The sequence below is a fragment of the Natrix helvetica genome, assembly GCF_964273705.1.
Source record: "Natrix helvetica genome assembly, chromosome: 4".
NCBI classification, from domain to species: domain Eukaryota; kingdom Metazoa; phylum Chordata; class Lepidosauria; order Squamata; family Natricidae; genus Natrix; species Natrix helvetica.
In genome coordinates this window covers 32,030,849-32,046,867 of record NC_138550.1, presented here as the reverse complement: position 1 = coordinate 32,046,867, position 16,019 = coordinate 32,030,849, and the positions used below count along the sequence as shown (strand labels likewise).

At 36.1% G+C, this 16,019-nt stretch overlaps 1 protein-coding gene across 2 annotated transcripts; it reads left to right on the top strand.

The window, feature by feature from the left end:
• The first annotated feature begins 5,891 nt into the window (after window positions 1–5,891).
• Window positions 5,892–15,153, top strand: GTPBP8 (GTP binding protein 8). Of its 2 annotated transcripts, none has more exons than XM_081949930.1 (7): window positions 5,892–5,985; window positions 6,785–7,195; window positions 11,190–11,288; window positions 12,128–12,258; window positions 12,729–12,828; window positions 14,487–14,605; window positions 14,932–15,153. In XM_081949930.1, the coding sequence occupies exons 2-7, from the start codon at window positions 6,848–6,850 to the stop codon at window positions 15,014–15,016; spliced, it is 882 nt and encodes a 293-aa protein (XP_081806056.1). In that variant the 5' UTR covers window positions 5,892–5,985; window positions 6,785–6,847; the 3' UTR covers window positions 15,017–15,153. The 2 variants fall into 2 exon arrangements, with proteins under 2 accessions (XP_081806056.1, XP_081806055.1); XM_081949929.1 differs by having other exon boundaries at window positions 5,907–6,011.
• The last annotated feature ends 866 nt before the right edge of the window (window positions 15,154–16,019 follow it).

Here is a 16,019-nt window from a genome sequence, read left to right as displayed (position 1 = left end):
ACTACCAGTTCGCCCGAACCAGTCCAAACTGGCAGCAGCCAATCTCTGCTAGTATGCTTAAATATGTTATTCATATGATATGACCACACTTTTTTATGCACTGCCAATCTTTTTTCCTTTTTTGCGGAAGAAAAGGATGCTCTTATAGAATATTTGCCATAGCAAATGTAACAAAGTACTGTTGAAAGAAATGTCCTTCTGGGTTCGGCTCCAAGTGGGGAAAAAGACACGAGACATGGAGGCTTCTTGGAAAGATTGTTTAATGGTGGACAATACTACATGGCTTGAGTCCTGAACAGAAAAGGTGATCACATGCTTCAATGTTGGTGGAGAAGAAGAGAAGGAAGAGAAGCTGAGTCCCTGGTTTTATGCCCTCTCTGGCCTTTGATCTTGAGCTTGTCTTCTGATTGGTTGTCAGACTCCCATGGGGCCACACAGGGGCAACTCTCTAGGCTGCATTTTGAATCCAGGTTTGGTTGAGTTCTCAGATGCCATGTGGTGAGTTGGGTAAAGGGCCAATATTATCATGCCTTAATCCCATCCCCCTGGAGCTGAAGGGGAGAACTCTTTATTATGTAAAGGGACTGGCTTGGCCTTCTTAATGGCCCATTGACAAAGTGGATGGAGGCAGGAAGCTACAGGGAGCTACTCTCAATTTAAAACATGTTTCTTCCTTTTCACATCCGGGGAAATATAATATTCTGCCCTTTCAATATTTCCTAGTATATTTCATTTTTCTGGGAGAGGGCTGGGTGATAACTTTCCACAGTACAAAATGCTCATCTTCAATAAGATAAACATAACAGAGGCCTGCCTTCATTTATTTCAGAGACATTGTTAGAAGCATAGATTAATCTTGTGGCTTTGCAGCATTCTACCTTTCTGTTCTTTAACTATTATTTAAAAATAAGTAGGGCAAAAAGGCTAGTAGGTAGTAAGGAATATGAGAGCAAGTTCATTAATTAATTTGGGCAGCATATGGGCCCTTGGTGTGTAGTATTAATATTCACAACTTCAACTCAAGCCTCATCACTTTTTGACTTCTCCCTTCTACCCGTCAATGTCCTTGCCTGAAACTCCCTCAGGAATGCTTCCTGATAGGTTATTCTATCTGGTCTGCATCTTCAGCATGAACCTTAAATATAGAAAGACCACAATAAGGTGAAAGGAGAACCATCTAGACAAGTCTCCAGTTCCACAGGAGCATTGGACCTGGTCACGTAACTAGGTCATGACAAGAGTTGTCTCTTTTCTACCACATTGCTCACATAGTGGCTCTGATATTCCAGAACTTGCGGAATATTAGTAAGAAATTAGGTAGTTAAATCAAACGCTAAGCTATCTTTGGGCACACCAAAATGAAGACAAACTCTAGTTGAAAAGAAATTCATGTCTCGGATTCAGTTTCCTAACTGAATAAGTACATTTGTTTCTATTAAATTTAACCTGCTTATTTTAGCTTAGTTCTCTTGTTTTCTAAGATTGCTATGAATTGCCTTTTAAGATATTTGTTCTTCCACTTATTTTAAGCTGGATGCTGCATAGAGTATGCCATGAATGCTTCTTATCTATTATATCCTAACTGTAATTATTTGTGTAATGAAGTTGTTCAAGAATAAAATCTAATATTAACAATATTGCTATTATATATGCTTTGATTTTTATTTTATTTGCTCTTCTACTTTTTTAAACCTATTTGCTCTCTAAGAGTATCACCAGGTTCATTCATTTGATTTTTAAATCAGTAAAAATACTTTTAACACACAATGCAATTTCTGTTTCCCTTCTGTCTCCTTGGATCAAGTGAATTTATTGTATTGCCATACTGCAGTTGTGGTAGATATCCCATCCATTTATATATGCCTTTGTGTTCTTGTGCTCTTGTGAATCAGTATAAGATAGTAAGGATCATGAACCATGAGTCTTTTTTTCCTGATATTCTGTTGAGTTTAATAGACCCCATGACCCCATGATTCTCATATCCCTCTACAAGAATCAAGGCTTTATCTAAGATCCTTTACCTTCTTTTTTCATCCCCACAGCATTCAGTTTAAAGCCTTCCTGAGATCACTGTCTTTGGTCAAATATATTTTTATTAGTGCTTGTGAGACACAACCCATTCAACATTATTTGCTTAGGCCCTAAGTCTGGATAGATATTATTTATTATTACATTCTGAGGCAAAATGGCTTATCTGAGATTCCACTTTGCTGAAATCAGAATCTTATTTTTGTTGTAGATTGAGCATTATCTGACCAAAAGTATGAATGATGTGGTTTCCCACCATTTTGTGGTTCCAAGCGCACAAAAGTTCAACATAATCTCCAAAAAAGGCTTGCCACAATTAAAACAACCCATTCTACCCCAAACAGAAAAATCCTGGTTGCTTACTTACATGATGAAACCCTGTTCACTTTGTAAGGTTACTCTGTCCCTCTTTCCCATCCCTACTCCAAAACATCAAATATAGCCATTAGTTTTTGCCTCCCCATGTCTTGCTCTGATGAGTAAAATGATATCATTTTCCCCTTTCCTAGTCTGCATATCAGAAAGCATTTCCATTTCACTCAACCCGGGAATGTCAACTGACATATAAATGTCTTGAAAAACACATTTCTATAGCTGCCTCCCTTTTTTGGGAGGAATGGTTTTAGCCTTGTTGGTAAAGAGTTCAGACTTTCAAATTTAGCTTCAGTTGGCTTATTATTATTGGCTGAATAAAAGCCCCAAAATTTCATGTATCTTATATACAAAAAGTTTAACCACAGCAGCAAGGAACATAGGCCTGCAAGAATTGTGGCTGAAGCAAAGACAAACAATATACACATTACTGCTTCATTGTGTAAAAAGCATGAGTGTTTTAAAATAATTTATTCATTGTGTGTTCACGTAAGAGAAAGACATAGTGATAATTTCTTTTTTCCATATGACTTACAGAAGCAATTTTCCACAAGAAGCTAAAATTGTTATCTGTTTGACAATGCTTTTCTCTCCACCAGAATCTGGCTTCTATATTTGCCATGTCATGCCTGTGTCATCTGCCTATAATTAGAAATTGTCTGAGAAGTTATAAAAAGCAACCAAGACTTACAGGCAAAATTCCTCTTTCATTTTGATACATACTGTATGCATTAGCAGAAAAATTCTGTTCTCAGAATTTCCTACAGTGGCTTGTATTGTGGCCCCAAGCTTCTCAACCCCATCAACTTTAAAATGTATGGACTATGACTCTTGGAATTCCCTAGTCACTTGGAGTTGTAGCATTATCAAATAGATAACAAATTTAGCTTCTTGTTGAAAATTGCTTCTACAATTCTCATGGGAAAAAAATATAAATTATAAAAATTATAAATTTATAAATTCTACCTGAAACTATTAGGTATATGGTGGATTTATCTTTTATTAGATAGATGTTTTATTATAGAAAATAGTACGTACACATAATTGAATACTAAATATTAACATTAATGACAAATATTTAATATTAACTTTATATTTCTGAAAAATATGTCTTTCTTTTATTCCTTTCCTGAATATCTATTCACAAATGTAAACCAGATTAAATTTACTGCATAATAATCATTGTTCCGTCTATTTACTAACATCCCAGTTCTTAGGTGGGGTTATTCCTACTCACGGGCATATTAACATGATTGGATAAAGCCCAAGTTTTGCACAAGGACAAAGGAGATCCCTAATAATTAAAAACACTTGAAAGATAAAGGGCCTGAAAACTTTTTGTGACTACCAGAATATATCCAAATAGTGTTTTTGATCAAGATTTGCCATAGGAAAAAAAGATATAGGCAGCCAGCAGAAGCAAAATAGATTTGAAGGTTTGTATCAGGCCGATTGACAACCAGACACAAACTTTCAAGTTTTCCCCATCACAACAACTTTTTTCCTTACAATAGCTACATTCCCCCCAAAATGCTTTTTTGCCTGTATTGCCACCTAGCTGTCAAACAATAAATTACGGTATTATTGTGTTACTGCTTACAGGGACTCAGAAGTGTTTGAAATCAAACATTTTGTTCTGACAGCTTCATTTACATACAAAAATCAGGCAGTTTAAGACTGTAATGCTGATAAGCCCTAAATCATATTTTGATATGTTTGGCTTAGGGTGGACATGATACATGAGCACATATGCTTTGCTTGAGTAATAAAATTCTGAATAAAAGTTAAATGTGAACACATAGACCTTGATAAGCTAGTTGCTGAGCATAATCACTGACTGTAGGGAAAACACCTTGCATATTTCATGTTAAACCATTGTCTTATTAATGCTATAAATGTTCCAAGACTTGTCTACTTTTGATGATTTCCTATTGCTTATATATGGCATAAGTTCATTTTTAATAAGGTGACCAACCGTCCTCCTTTAGGGAGAACAGTCCTTCTTTTGCAAGTTCTGTCCTCCCTCGAAAAGTGTCCTCCTACATGTCCTCCTTTTCAATATTTGAAGACTAATCTGTTGCGCGTTATGTGACGTATTTGTATTTGACATGACAATTCGTCAAGACTCGGTATAGTGCAATATAAGACATGATTATGAGATGCATGCGCTCCGCACGGGAGACCTTGAGAGAGAGCGCCGCGTGCAAGTGGCTTTGTTTACTTCTTACCGAAACACAACACGGCACATACGCACGCAGTAGACTCACGGCACGTCGGCAATTGAATGACTCACGGAAATTATTTCTTTCTCAGTGAATATTCAATTATACAGAGGTAAGTACAATTCATGTTTTATTAAACAGTTTTTAATGGTGTTTTTTTTACTTCATCGCAAGTATATTGAACAGATACTGAATCTTGTGTTGAATTTTTATCTAAAGAAATGCTAGACATTAAAATAGACGACAATTGTCTCTGAAGAAATTAGAAGACTGAATGTATATTTAAATTCTGAAAAATTAATACAATGGGAAAATCAACATGTTGAAATTGATAAAAGAGGGTGGATATTTTCAGCCATTTCAAAAATGAACATATTCCATGTGAACATTTATTTATATTTGTTCAATTTATGTTGTGCTGCCCTGGAACTAATGCAGCAGTTGAAAGAGTTTTTTTCAATTGCCAAAGATTTTTCGACAAGTGAGAAATCGAGATTGAATGTTGATACTCTAGCTGCAGCACTTGCCGTAAAATTCAATATGAAGGATATTTCTTCTTCAGATATTTCCAATATATTGTTAGAAGATGATACATTGACAAAAATATTAATTCAATGGAAAAGTACTCATTTAAATAATAATTAACAGGCATGTAAGCATAATTACAATATAAAATGTTGCAAATGTTTTTATTATGCATATATCATATTTTAGTGTATTATTGTTGCAATGAATAAAATATTTCTTTTATTTACGATATATTTTTTCCAATTTATTTGTCCTCCTTTTCATTGTAAAAAAGTTGGTCACCTTAGCATTTTGGACAATAGAACGTGTTTTGTCCTCCTTTTCATTGTAAAAAAGTTGGTCACCTTATTTTTAATAACTTATGAAGCCTGCTTACACATGAAAAGCCACATACTCCCCCATCAAAATGTATGGTACTATTATTCTATAACCTCTTTCTTATGGAGTTATCCATTGTTTGATGGATAAGCCACAACTATTAAATTCACACAACATGCTACGCGAAAACCGAGTTCTGGCTAAGAGCAGAAGGTGAATCAATCTAAAGCTGAACTCGTAATCATTGCCAAAGCCAAACTCCCACATCTGTAAAAATTTCGGAAGGGAAATGCTTTTGAATTCCTTCAGGTTCCATCACGGGTATATAAAACGTGATTTGTTTTTTAAACTGCCTTGCGAATAATGTCTGAATATCCCTATTCAAAGAGGATCGTTAAGCTAATCATTTTCTATCTCTATGTTCTCTGGTGTCCGGGTCAAAGACTTCGGAGCAAGCAAATCCCGGCTTCCGGGGAAGGCGTGCTCACGGCTTTCCGTACTGATAGAAGCGTGAATGGTGAGACCTTCGTTTCTGCTGTGATCGTGCGTGTCTTCTTTTGAAGTTTCTTTCACGTGTTCAATCTTTGCCGATTTAATGTTCTGTCCTAAGAAGGACATCGCATTGGGGAAGCAACTCCGCCGCCTCAAATGCATTTCTTAAAAAAAAAAATACTTAGCTCTTCTAATGTATGGATTTTATATAATAATTACAACTACTGTTGCTGCACCGTCTTGCAGATTATCTTTTGTTTATTGCTTAATCTTTATTGCAGCTTCCCCCCCCCCCAAAAAAAATAAAACCATCTGCCGTTAAATATCCGATTTTATCTAGCAAAAGGAAATTATTTCTTTGTCGTGATTGAATCTTATTCACGAGGAGCAAATGCAGGATGACATGATGTGACATGAAGTTTGAGGTCTTCAAACTTTGCAACTTTAAGACTTGTGGACTTCAACTATGCTGGCTGGAGAATTCTGGGAGTTGAAGTCCACAAGTCTTAAAGTTGCCAAGTTTGGGGACCCCTGATCTATACTTTTAGCCAGCATATGTTAAAGGGGAAAAAATGCTACAGGGGGCAGGAGTAAAATGTTAGTGGTATTATGTTATTAGATTTGTACAGCTTCTAGCTCACAATTTTTAACTACCCATGGAAGTGATCCCCAACCCAAATGTTCTCCAGATGTTTGGAATGATAATTTCCATCATCCACTGAAAACAGGGGACAGGTTATGATAAGATTTGAAGGCACCAGGTTAGAGAAAGCTGAGTTAAAGCAATCATGATTGCTAACTTTTTCTTCCTTTTTTCTCACTAGAAATTTGGACTTGAAACTCCCCATTTGAAGACACATATCTATAGTTACTGAGTTGCCGTGGTAATGGAAAATCTATGTGTGAAGGTGCATCAATTGTCAAAATCTAGCAGATATATCAGCCTGCTACAGAAACGGCTTATGGCCCAAAGCAGGACTCCTGTACAGTATGCTTCATTTACAGAAGTTCAGCAGCTCCCCGAAAAACAGTTTACTGCCATAACATTTCCTCTCCAAGATCTGGCAAAATTCTTGTCTCCTAATGTGGACAAATCATCCTTCTACATGTTCAAACCTAACCAGAAGGACATCCAGACAGCAGAGATGTTTTTCATTCCATCTCGTCAACATATCATTGATTATTCCACTTCTGCGGTCCGGATGGATCATGCTCCAGAAATGCCTGAACCTGAGGTAAGATCAGTGAAAAGGAGGTTCCATTTTTATTATTTAGGTTTTAAGAGGAAGGAGGACAAAAGGTATCAAAATTATGCTATTTGACATGTCGAGCAGAGGTTCGGATACAGAAGAAAAAAAAAGTTTCTAAAAGTCCAGATTGTAGAAATCTTTGGGGTTTTTTAACTGCAGAATATCTCTATTGTAAACAAATTTTTAGTCCTTGTGATGTGAATGCTGCCCAAATAGCAGTCTTGCAAAGGTAACCCAGCTAATGGACCATTAAGGGGTTAAATATCTACTTAATCTTTTAACTTTAACTTTTATTTGATTTCTAGACCGCCCCTCTCCCAGAAGGGACTCGGGGCGGTGTACAGTCATATTAAAACAATAAATATACATAATATAAATATAAATAAATATAGGTGTGGCTAGAGGAGGTAGCATTAATGATTTATTGTCTATGGAGATTCTTAGTCATCCAGGTCATAGTTGTCCCAAAGTGCTTTTTCAAGAGTCAACTGCACTTTCTGTTTTTTCTTTGAAGCACTTTTGCTTCTTATCCAAGAAAAAGAACTTCTGGTTAATCATTTATTGTTTCTTTATAAATGACTCAAAGATAAACAGAAGCTGATTCATACTGTCTGTTTATCTCTTTCTATTTTACATCAGGGTTATCATTCAGGTACATATCTGGCTTTGCAAAAAATATAATCAAAATTCATTTTTGTTTGTTGTAGCTTTGGTTTTTAAATGGGAAGATCCACAAAACAAAATGATAGCAACTATAAATAAAGCTCATCTTGTAACATTGGCAATTCAATGAAAACAATTATAGTTCAGGAGTGAAAATATTATTTTAATGCATGATTTCTCCCACATTTTTTTCTTTCAACCTCTGTACATCAGTATTACTTTCGTCTTACAGGAATTTGGGAACAAGCTTGAAACACTAAGATAACTCCTACCGTTTTATTGCAGCTCAGCAAGTTTTGTGAGCTTGAATTAAAAAAAAATATTGATCCTGGCTAGCTAAAACATCAGAAATCAGTTAAGTTCACTTCTTTAGAAAGTTTAAACTCTCAGTCCTAGCTCTACCTTTTACAAGAGAGGAAGTACTTCTCTTTGGCTTCATTTTAGTTTAATTGAGAACTGAGAAAAAGAGAGATTTAGGAATTTTATTGAGAAGGATGGAAGCATAGGGAAACAACCCAAGTATTTGCTTATGTGCGACGGCAAACAAAAACAAGACTCCAGATGTTTGTTCACAATAACGTCATGAGGAGAGATGGATTGGTGGGTAATGGTTGCAGAGATGGGAATGTCATTTTGTAAAAGAAGCTAACAATGAGCATAACATCTTAAATTTTAACTTCTTGGGGGAGGGGAGATTTTTCTCACCTGATTCACTGCTCTTTCTTGAGCAATACTAGTTGAGGGTAAGCAGAAAAGTCTTGGAGCTCAGGAGCAGCTCTCTCCCCCCCCCCTGAAAGTGGCATAAAGATGATCTAGGTAATCAGCACTTATGGCGGTGGTTGAGGTGTGGATAGGTAGTATAAGTATAATCGTTATCGTCTTTGTACTTAAATACATCGAAATTGTTTAGGGTTAGGGTTGGAACTGCTTGGTTCCAACTATAGCACCTTCCAAACCAGATACCTCCCTTCCCTAACAGGAGTCTGCAGATGGTCCAGGCTTGATCTCCAAATGACTTTCTATCCAAGTGTTAACCAGCGGACAGAGATAGAGGTAGCATCAGAGATCATCAGGAAGGTTTTTCCCACCTAAGAGAAGCAAAACACGTAAGCAGATCTGCTGCCTTCCCTTCACTAAGTTGGCACCTGCTAAGAACAGGTAGACAGAGCAAAAAAGAGGGGGGGGGGAATCCAAGTCATACCTGGTCTTGGTAGGGTGGTTCTGTGGGACTTGGGGAAAAGCAGTTTCCCAATGGAAACAATCTGTATCCCTACAGAAGGGACTCTCTAAAATCCTCCAGCCATCAAGGGAGGCAGCATCACAAATGGAACTATCCTCAATGCTTATAACATTTTTGGAATGGTCAAAAGCCATGATGGCATGTCTAAGTTCAGAGGTTCCTCTGATTGGCCTCAGAACAAGTCCAAAGGATAGTGTCTTACCATTTCCCCTATCAGAAAGCAAGAAACTTTATGCCTCAATGTAACACTAGCTTATTATATTGAGCAATAGAAAACATCTTAATATCTAAATGTCCAGCAGCTAGGTACAGTAGATGCTATGGTCAATTTGGCAGCTGTTCAGATGGTGATGGTAATGTCAGTGGGAATAACAGAACATCTGGGTTTCCTCTGATTAAACTAGACAAAAAATTGGCACCAAAACTAGCACAAGTCATAGCACTTTTACATAAACTACATAAAAACATAAAGGTTGCCAAAGGGCATACACCATCCTGAGTCTTTGGGAATCAGGCAGCATATAAATTTAATAAGTTAATAAATAATTATTACGTAAATTTAATAAATATTATGAAGCCTGCTCTGTCAGAAAAATCACTGCATCAGCAGTTCCACAGCATGGCTTCCCTGGATCAATAGTGTATCTTTACTAAACATTGAAAGAAAAGTTTGTATCTGCAAAGATAGCTTCAGATGGTCTCATCTACAAAGAGAGTGCTTAATTTATACTGACATCAAGCCATTTTACAATCCCATTCCTGTCAGCTCCAACATCAGGTCCTCAAGAACAGTACTAGGCATTATGTTAAGCACCTTCTGATCACAAAAATGGGGACCAACAATCTTACCCTCGTGAAAACTACTTACAGCTTGCTATGTTCCAGAAGAAATACTGAACAACCTGATTTGTTGCTTACCTAGCATTTGCTTATAGATTATACCTCTGTCAGTTAGTGAAAGTCTATTTTTTTAGTAATTAAAAAATACATTTCTTAGGCCAGTGGTGGCTAACCTTTTTGGCACGGAGTGCCGAAATAGGAGTGTGTGTGTGTGTGTTTGTGCATGCGCGCGTGCCGGAGCACCAAAACCCGAAAGACAGCAGCTGGCCGGTGTGCATTCGTGCATCGGCCAGCTGCACTTCCAGGTTTTGTCGCAGGCATGTGCGCCAGCCAGCTGGTCCTGCACGCATGCATGCAATGGAATCTGGAAGAGAGCGGCTGGCCGCACACACATCCATGCCAGACCAGCCGGCCAGTGCGCATGTGCATGACAGAACCCAAAAGTGCAGCTGGCGTCAGTGCCTGTGCCCACAGAGACGGCTGTGTGCCACCTCTGGATGTGTGCTATAGGTTTGCCATCACGGTCTTAGGCTGTCTTTTGGAAGAAGTCACTTAAGGTGACTACTGATGAGAGCTTAGCCTCCATTGGGTAGCAGCAAAGTTTAAATCTTGATGGTGGCAAGAGGGAACATAACCAATTTGTGTCAGGACCATTTATTGGAGACCAGTAGGAATGTTTTAAGTATAATTGTAATTATTTAAAATATATGATTAGATCCCAGTTGTCCCAACCCCACATGTGAGGCCAAGATAAAATGCCTCCCATTGGCTGGCTCCTCTTTCAAAAAATCCTGAATACAATGTTACAGTGCAGCCTAAGATTCACAAAATAATAAAATTAGAATATGGTTTCCATGTGCTCACTTTACTAGACAGGCTATTAAGAATTTGCTTCTGGAGTATTTGGATAGCCCATAGAATTTCTCAATGCTTTCCATTTCCTAGAAGGACTACATGTCTTCTATAGATCTTCTTACATTTTGCAAACCTTGAGATTTCTGTATGGCTACAAAAAAAAAGTGTTTTCATCAGCAATTCCTTCTGTATCCATGGCTGGACCCAGGCCCCTTTTCAGGATACTGCAGATATTAGGTTGGTATTAAAGACTCCAGCTTCCTGATACTAACCAACACATCTGGAGAGCACCAGGCTACTATTGATATGCCTTGTTTAAATGATATATCCTTTATTGCATCATGAACGGAATAGTAAAATCACTAGAACTTTTTCTTTCAGGTTTGCTTTTTAGGAAGAAGCAATGTCGGCAAATCATCTTTAATTAAAGCATTGTTTTCATTGGCCCCTGATGTTGAAGTCAGAATTTCCAAACATCCTGTACGTTTCCTGTGAGGATTGATTACATTTCTTCAAAGTGAATAGAGCATAAGCAGGACAAGTTATATCTGTATTGTGAAACTTTATTCCTGAAACAATATAATTTTAAGGTCAGGTAAAATTTTCAAATGAGTGCATCGTACACATCTAAATTGGTCAGAGTTTCATAATTACAGGGTGAACATTTTAAAGTGTTAATGAGGGATTACAGAATATACAAATAACATCTATGTTGTTCTGTCCAGTCAACCTATTTACATTTTATTCAACAGAGAGTGTGTAAAACCTAAACAGAAATTCTGCTTGACTTGGTAAGATTGAGAATTTACATGACAGACCTGTAAATATTACATAGGTGTATTCCTTTATTACAGTGAGATCTAAAATATATATATGTATAAAGTTTCTGTTACGTCAGTAACAGTTTAATAGAAAAACTTAGTTTTCTCAAGATATTTTGGATATGGCTCCAAACTAAACCCATCCATTGGCTATCCTGGCTGAAAACTGAAACTACTTCAGTTGTTTTAATAGAATGTCAAAGTGAGATACATATAAATAAGACACTTTTTACTTCATTTTAGGTGTTTTGCAGTACACTACAGTATTGCTTTAAAAATGAATCTGCTGTATATGTCTTTTGAGTTGCAGATTATATGCAATAATCTAGAGATTTGTGTTATATTTTATTTCATGTTCAGGATATGACAGATACTTTTTTTAGACTTTGTCATGAACTTACGATATTTTTAAAAGTATATTTTAAATAAGTTCATAGATTCCATAATGCTTCACCTGAAAGAAGTCAGGAAGAAAAAGCTCCTCTTCTTTTTTTCCAGGGTCACACAAAGAAAATGAATTTTTTCAAAGTGGGAAAATTCTTCACTTTGGTTGATATGCCAGGCTACGGGTTTAAAGCACCCAAAGATTTTGCAGAGATGGTGGAGCCTTATTTAAGTCGACGCACAAAGTAAGATTGAATATTATAATTTCTTGGAATTTTTTTCTGTGGGATTAGGAAAGGGGGAACAGAGTTGTAAAATTTAGAGAGATGTGCTTGGGCATACAAAACAATGTTTAGATGAAACAACAATTAAATTTGAATAAGATACAATGCTGTTATAATCACTATTTAAATTTTAAAGTAATTCCTGAACTATGGGTGAAGCCATATTGCTCTAATTTCAATTCTATCTGTAGCAGCACATTTTCTCAAAAAAGCAAAACGTATCTTCCCTCAAAATGCTTACCTCTGTTGTTCTGCCAAAGGAGAATTTACCACATAATAATGGTATAAATGTACGGTAGAATGAGAGAATATAAATATTTCTGAACTTAAAAATTAGAATAAAAAATCACCTATTTCTCATTCTTTCTTGACTGTTATCTTTTTCGTATTATGTTTGTGAGAAATTATGACTCTGTTTCTATTTACTGCAGCTTGAAGCGTACATTCTTATTAGTAGATGCTAAAGAAGGAATTCATGAAATGGATAACATTGCTGTAGAAATGTTAGAAGAATTTGGGATCCCTTATGTTGTAAGTAGCATACCGTATTTTTCGGAGTATAAGACGCACTGGAGTATAAGACACACTGGAGTATAAGACGCACCAAGGTTTTGAAGAGGCAAATTAAAAAAAAAAGTTCTTGCACTCTGCAAACCTCCCAAAAATGGCCCGTTTCTTTTTTTAAAAAAAGGACATGAATAGCCCTCAGGAGGCCTCAATTTTAATTTTACTTTAAGTCTTTTGGGTATTCTCTTCTCTCTTAAATAGTAAAGTTTATCTCACCAATTCCGACATACACTCTCCTGCACATCTTCCGTTCAGGGGTCTGTCCCAACCTTATGCAGCTTAAAATGGCTGCTTCTCTTGTAGCTGGCAAAAAGAGCTTTCTCTTGCATCAATCAGGGACTTTGCAATGTCCCTGAGATCAGCAGGACATGCCCTTCTCTATCACAGTCTCTTCGGGGCAGTTTAGGTCCAAAAAGAACCGTCCAGCAACAGAGATTCGACAGCACTCCTGGAGCCCCAAGATTGCATGTCGTGTTGTACCGACGTCAGGCCCCGCCTTCGAGCCACACTTCTTAAAAGTTGTTAAGGTTAAGAAACATTGGTCTCGGATAATTTAAAAAAAAACTTGTGAAGAAACAGAAGCAGCCAATTTTTTAAGAATTATATTCCAGTTTAGTCAGAGATGTGCATGCAAACAATAAAATTTGTAATTAAAATGCTGCTCTCACTAACGGGGTTTTTAAAATTGTACTAAAATGTATGCAGTATTTTAACCATCATATTCATAGAAATTAATGTGGAAGTATAATGGCATAATGAATACAACATTTCCGTCCATCTTAAATAAATTGTTTAATCTTGACATAAAGCCTTTTGCTCCAACATAATCTATTCTAAATATTAGCTTTAAAAAAGATGGTGTTACCTGCAAGAAATGCATTTTTAATCACTTAACTAAATTAATATTATGTGCTTCCTTTATCACTTAATTGTGGACTTCATTCCTTAAAAAGTATACAGTGGATATAAAAACTCCTCACACCCTGTTCAGTTTGCTTTTCAATTCAATTGTAAGTGTTATATACTATATTAAAAATGAAAAAATAATCTGAGGTGATTTATCCTGGTCTGATTTTTTTTTACATCTCAAAAAACTCATTTTCAGAGGGGTGTATAACTTTTTATGTCCACTGTAAATACATAGAATTTAGTTAATTCTATTTGACTTCACAATTATAACTTACTTTTTCTAATGCATGGGTGTCAAACCTTTTTTGCCTTTGCGGAGCTGTGATGGGTGTGGCCTGCGTATGATGCATCCGGCCCACAGGACGCCAGTTTGATATCCCTGTTCTAGTGCTTTCAGCAGGATTCAAATATGGCTACTATAATTTATTCTGCATCCAATCATATTAGTTAATTGTTTGACCCACATAGATTGCTCAGTTAAGCCATGTGCTTTGTAGGCAGGGATAAAACCTGTTGGTGAAATTCAGATTAAAAAAATATATCTTAAAGTAAAAAAATATTGGAAAAGGAAAGGACGGGGTCTTATTCTTTTAAAGAGCAACCTGTGAGGATCCCTAACCTACCGTAATTCATTGCTGAACTTAAAAATAATTTAAAGTTTCAAAAACGTGTTCTAAGCTACTTTTGGTGGGTATGTTTTTGTCTTTTGACAGCTTGTATTAACCAAAATTGACAAAGCACCAAAATCTGTGATGGCAAAACATGTGCTACAGATTCAAGACTATGTAAAGAAAAATGCTCATACATGTTTTCCTCAACTTTTTCCTATCAGGTAACAGATATCAAAGTCATATGTTGTTTTCTTGCAATAATATGAAGTAGTTTACCATTGCCTTGTATTGAAGTGTGAGTTTCAGTTGCTACTTGCTATCAATCTAATCTACAACCTACAATCTTGGTTTCCCATCCCAATATTTACCAAAGCTGCTCAGGATCATGATATCAGCCAAGGTTGACTAGGTGCTTCCATTTAGCTGAACCTAAACTCTAAAGAAGAGTTGTTCCTCAAGCAAAGGCAGCAAGAGCAAGAATAGAGAACAAATGCAAATTTATTTTTATGAGACTGATAATATAATAATTCTGTTTTTATTTCCACAGTTCTTTGAATTATATTGGAATCCATGTATTGAGATGCTTCATAGCTCATGTTACTGGAAATCTTCCATTATCTTCCACTGAATAAAGGATTATATTTGGAACTATCTTGTTTCAAACTTCATGCTAGATGCAGTATAAATATAAATTATTTTGGAACAATAAATGCTATGTAAATTCAATATTGTTTTATATGTACATACTGTAAATAAACACATTAAAAGATGAAAGACATGACAATCAGATTCTGAATGGATAACACAAAACCTCAAAACCATTTTTCTTTCAACTCAAGAGTGCAAATCTCAGAATAAAGAATTTAAGCTAAAGAAGACAAATTCCAGAATATTTTAAAATACATTCAATAATCATTTGACTGGAATCAATTACAAGTGAGGTAATAAGCCTCATTTATTAGATACTGTATGTTAAAGCAAAGATTGAATTGCCATCATTGAGGTCCTTTTAATTTGCAGTAGACTGAGTTCGCGGCTGCTGTTAATGGTCTTTGCAGTCCTTTTCAGTTCTGTAATTCTATAATTGTGATATTCTACAAATTATGTAGATATGTGGTGATAGCTTTTGCAAAAACAACTATCTATTTAGGAATTCCCTATCTATGTAGCCTGGGCATTAGGCAGAACAAAGAGAGAAATTAATTTGCTTGGGTTTTTTTGTACAGCAAGAGAAAATAGAAATATTTGCACTGAATTATTTAAAATAAATGTATATATTTATGTGAAAATAGAAGACCCAGCACAATTCTACTGCAGGCAATGTGGACTTTCTAAAACAATCAAAAGCATTCCTTTTTAAAGTGGTCAGCTTCGTTAATAAGACTACTCAAATCTGACAACCTGAAATGCACAACTCCTCTAATTAGCAGAGGCATATGATAGGGCTAAAGCATCCAAATGGCTAATGCTTCTCAGGCTTGCAGTTCTAAGTACTTTACTCTGCTTAAAACTATACTTTCAACTCTATTAACTTTTAATAGCAGATGGTTAGCAGTCATTTCCTGATTGCTGTCATTCTAATTTCCAATCCTCTTTTCCCTTTCTAGCACAGCCTGCTCTTTGTTTCTTGAAATT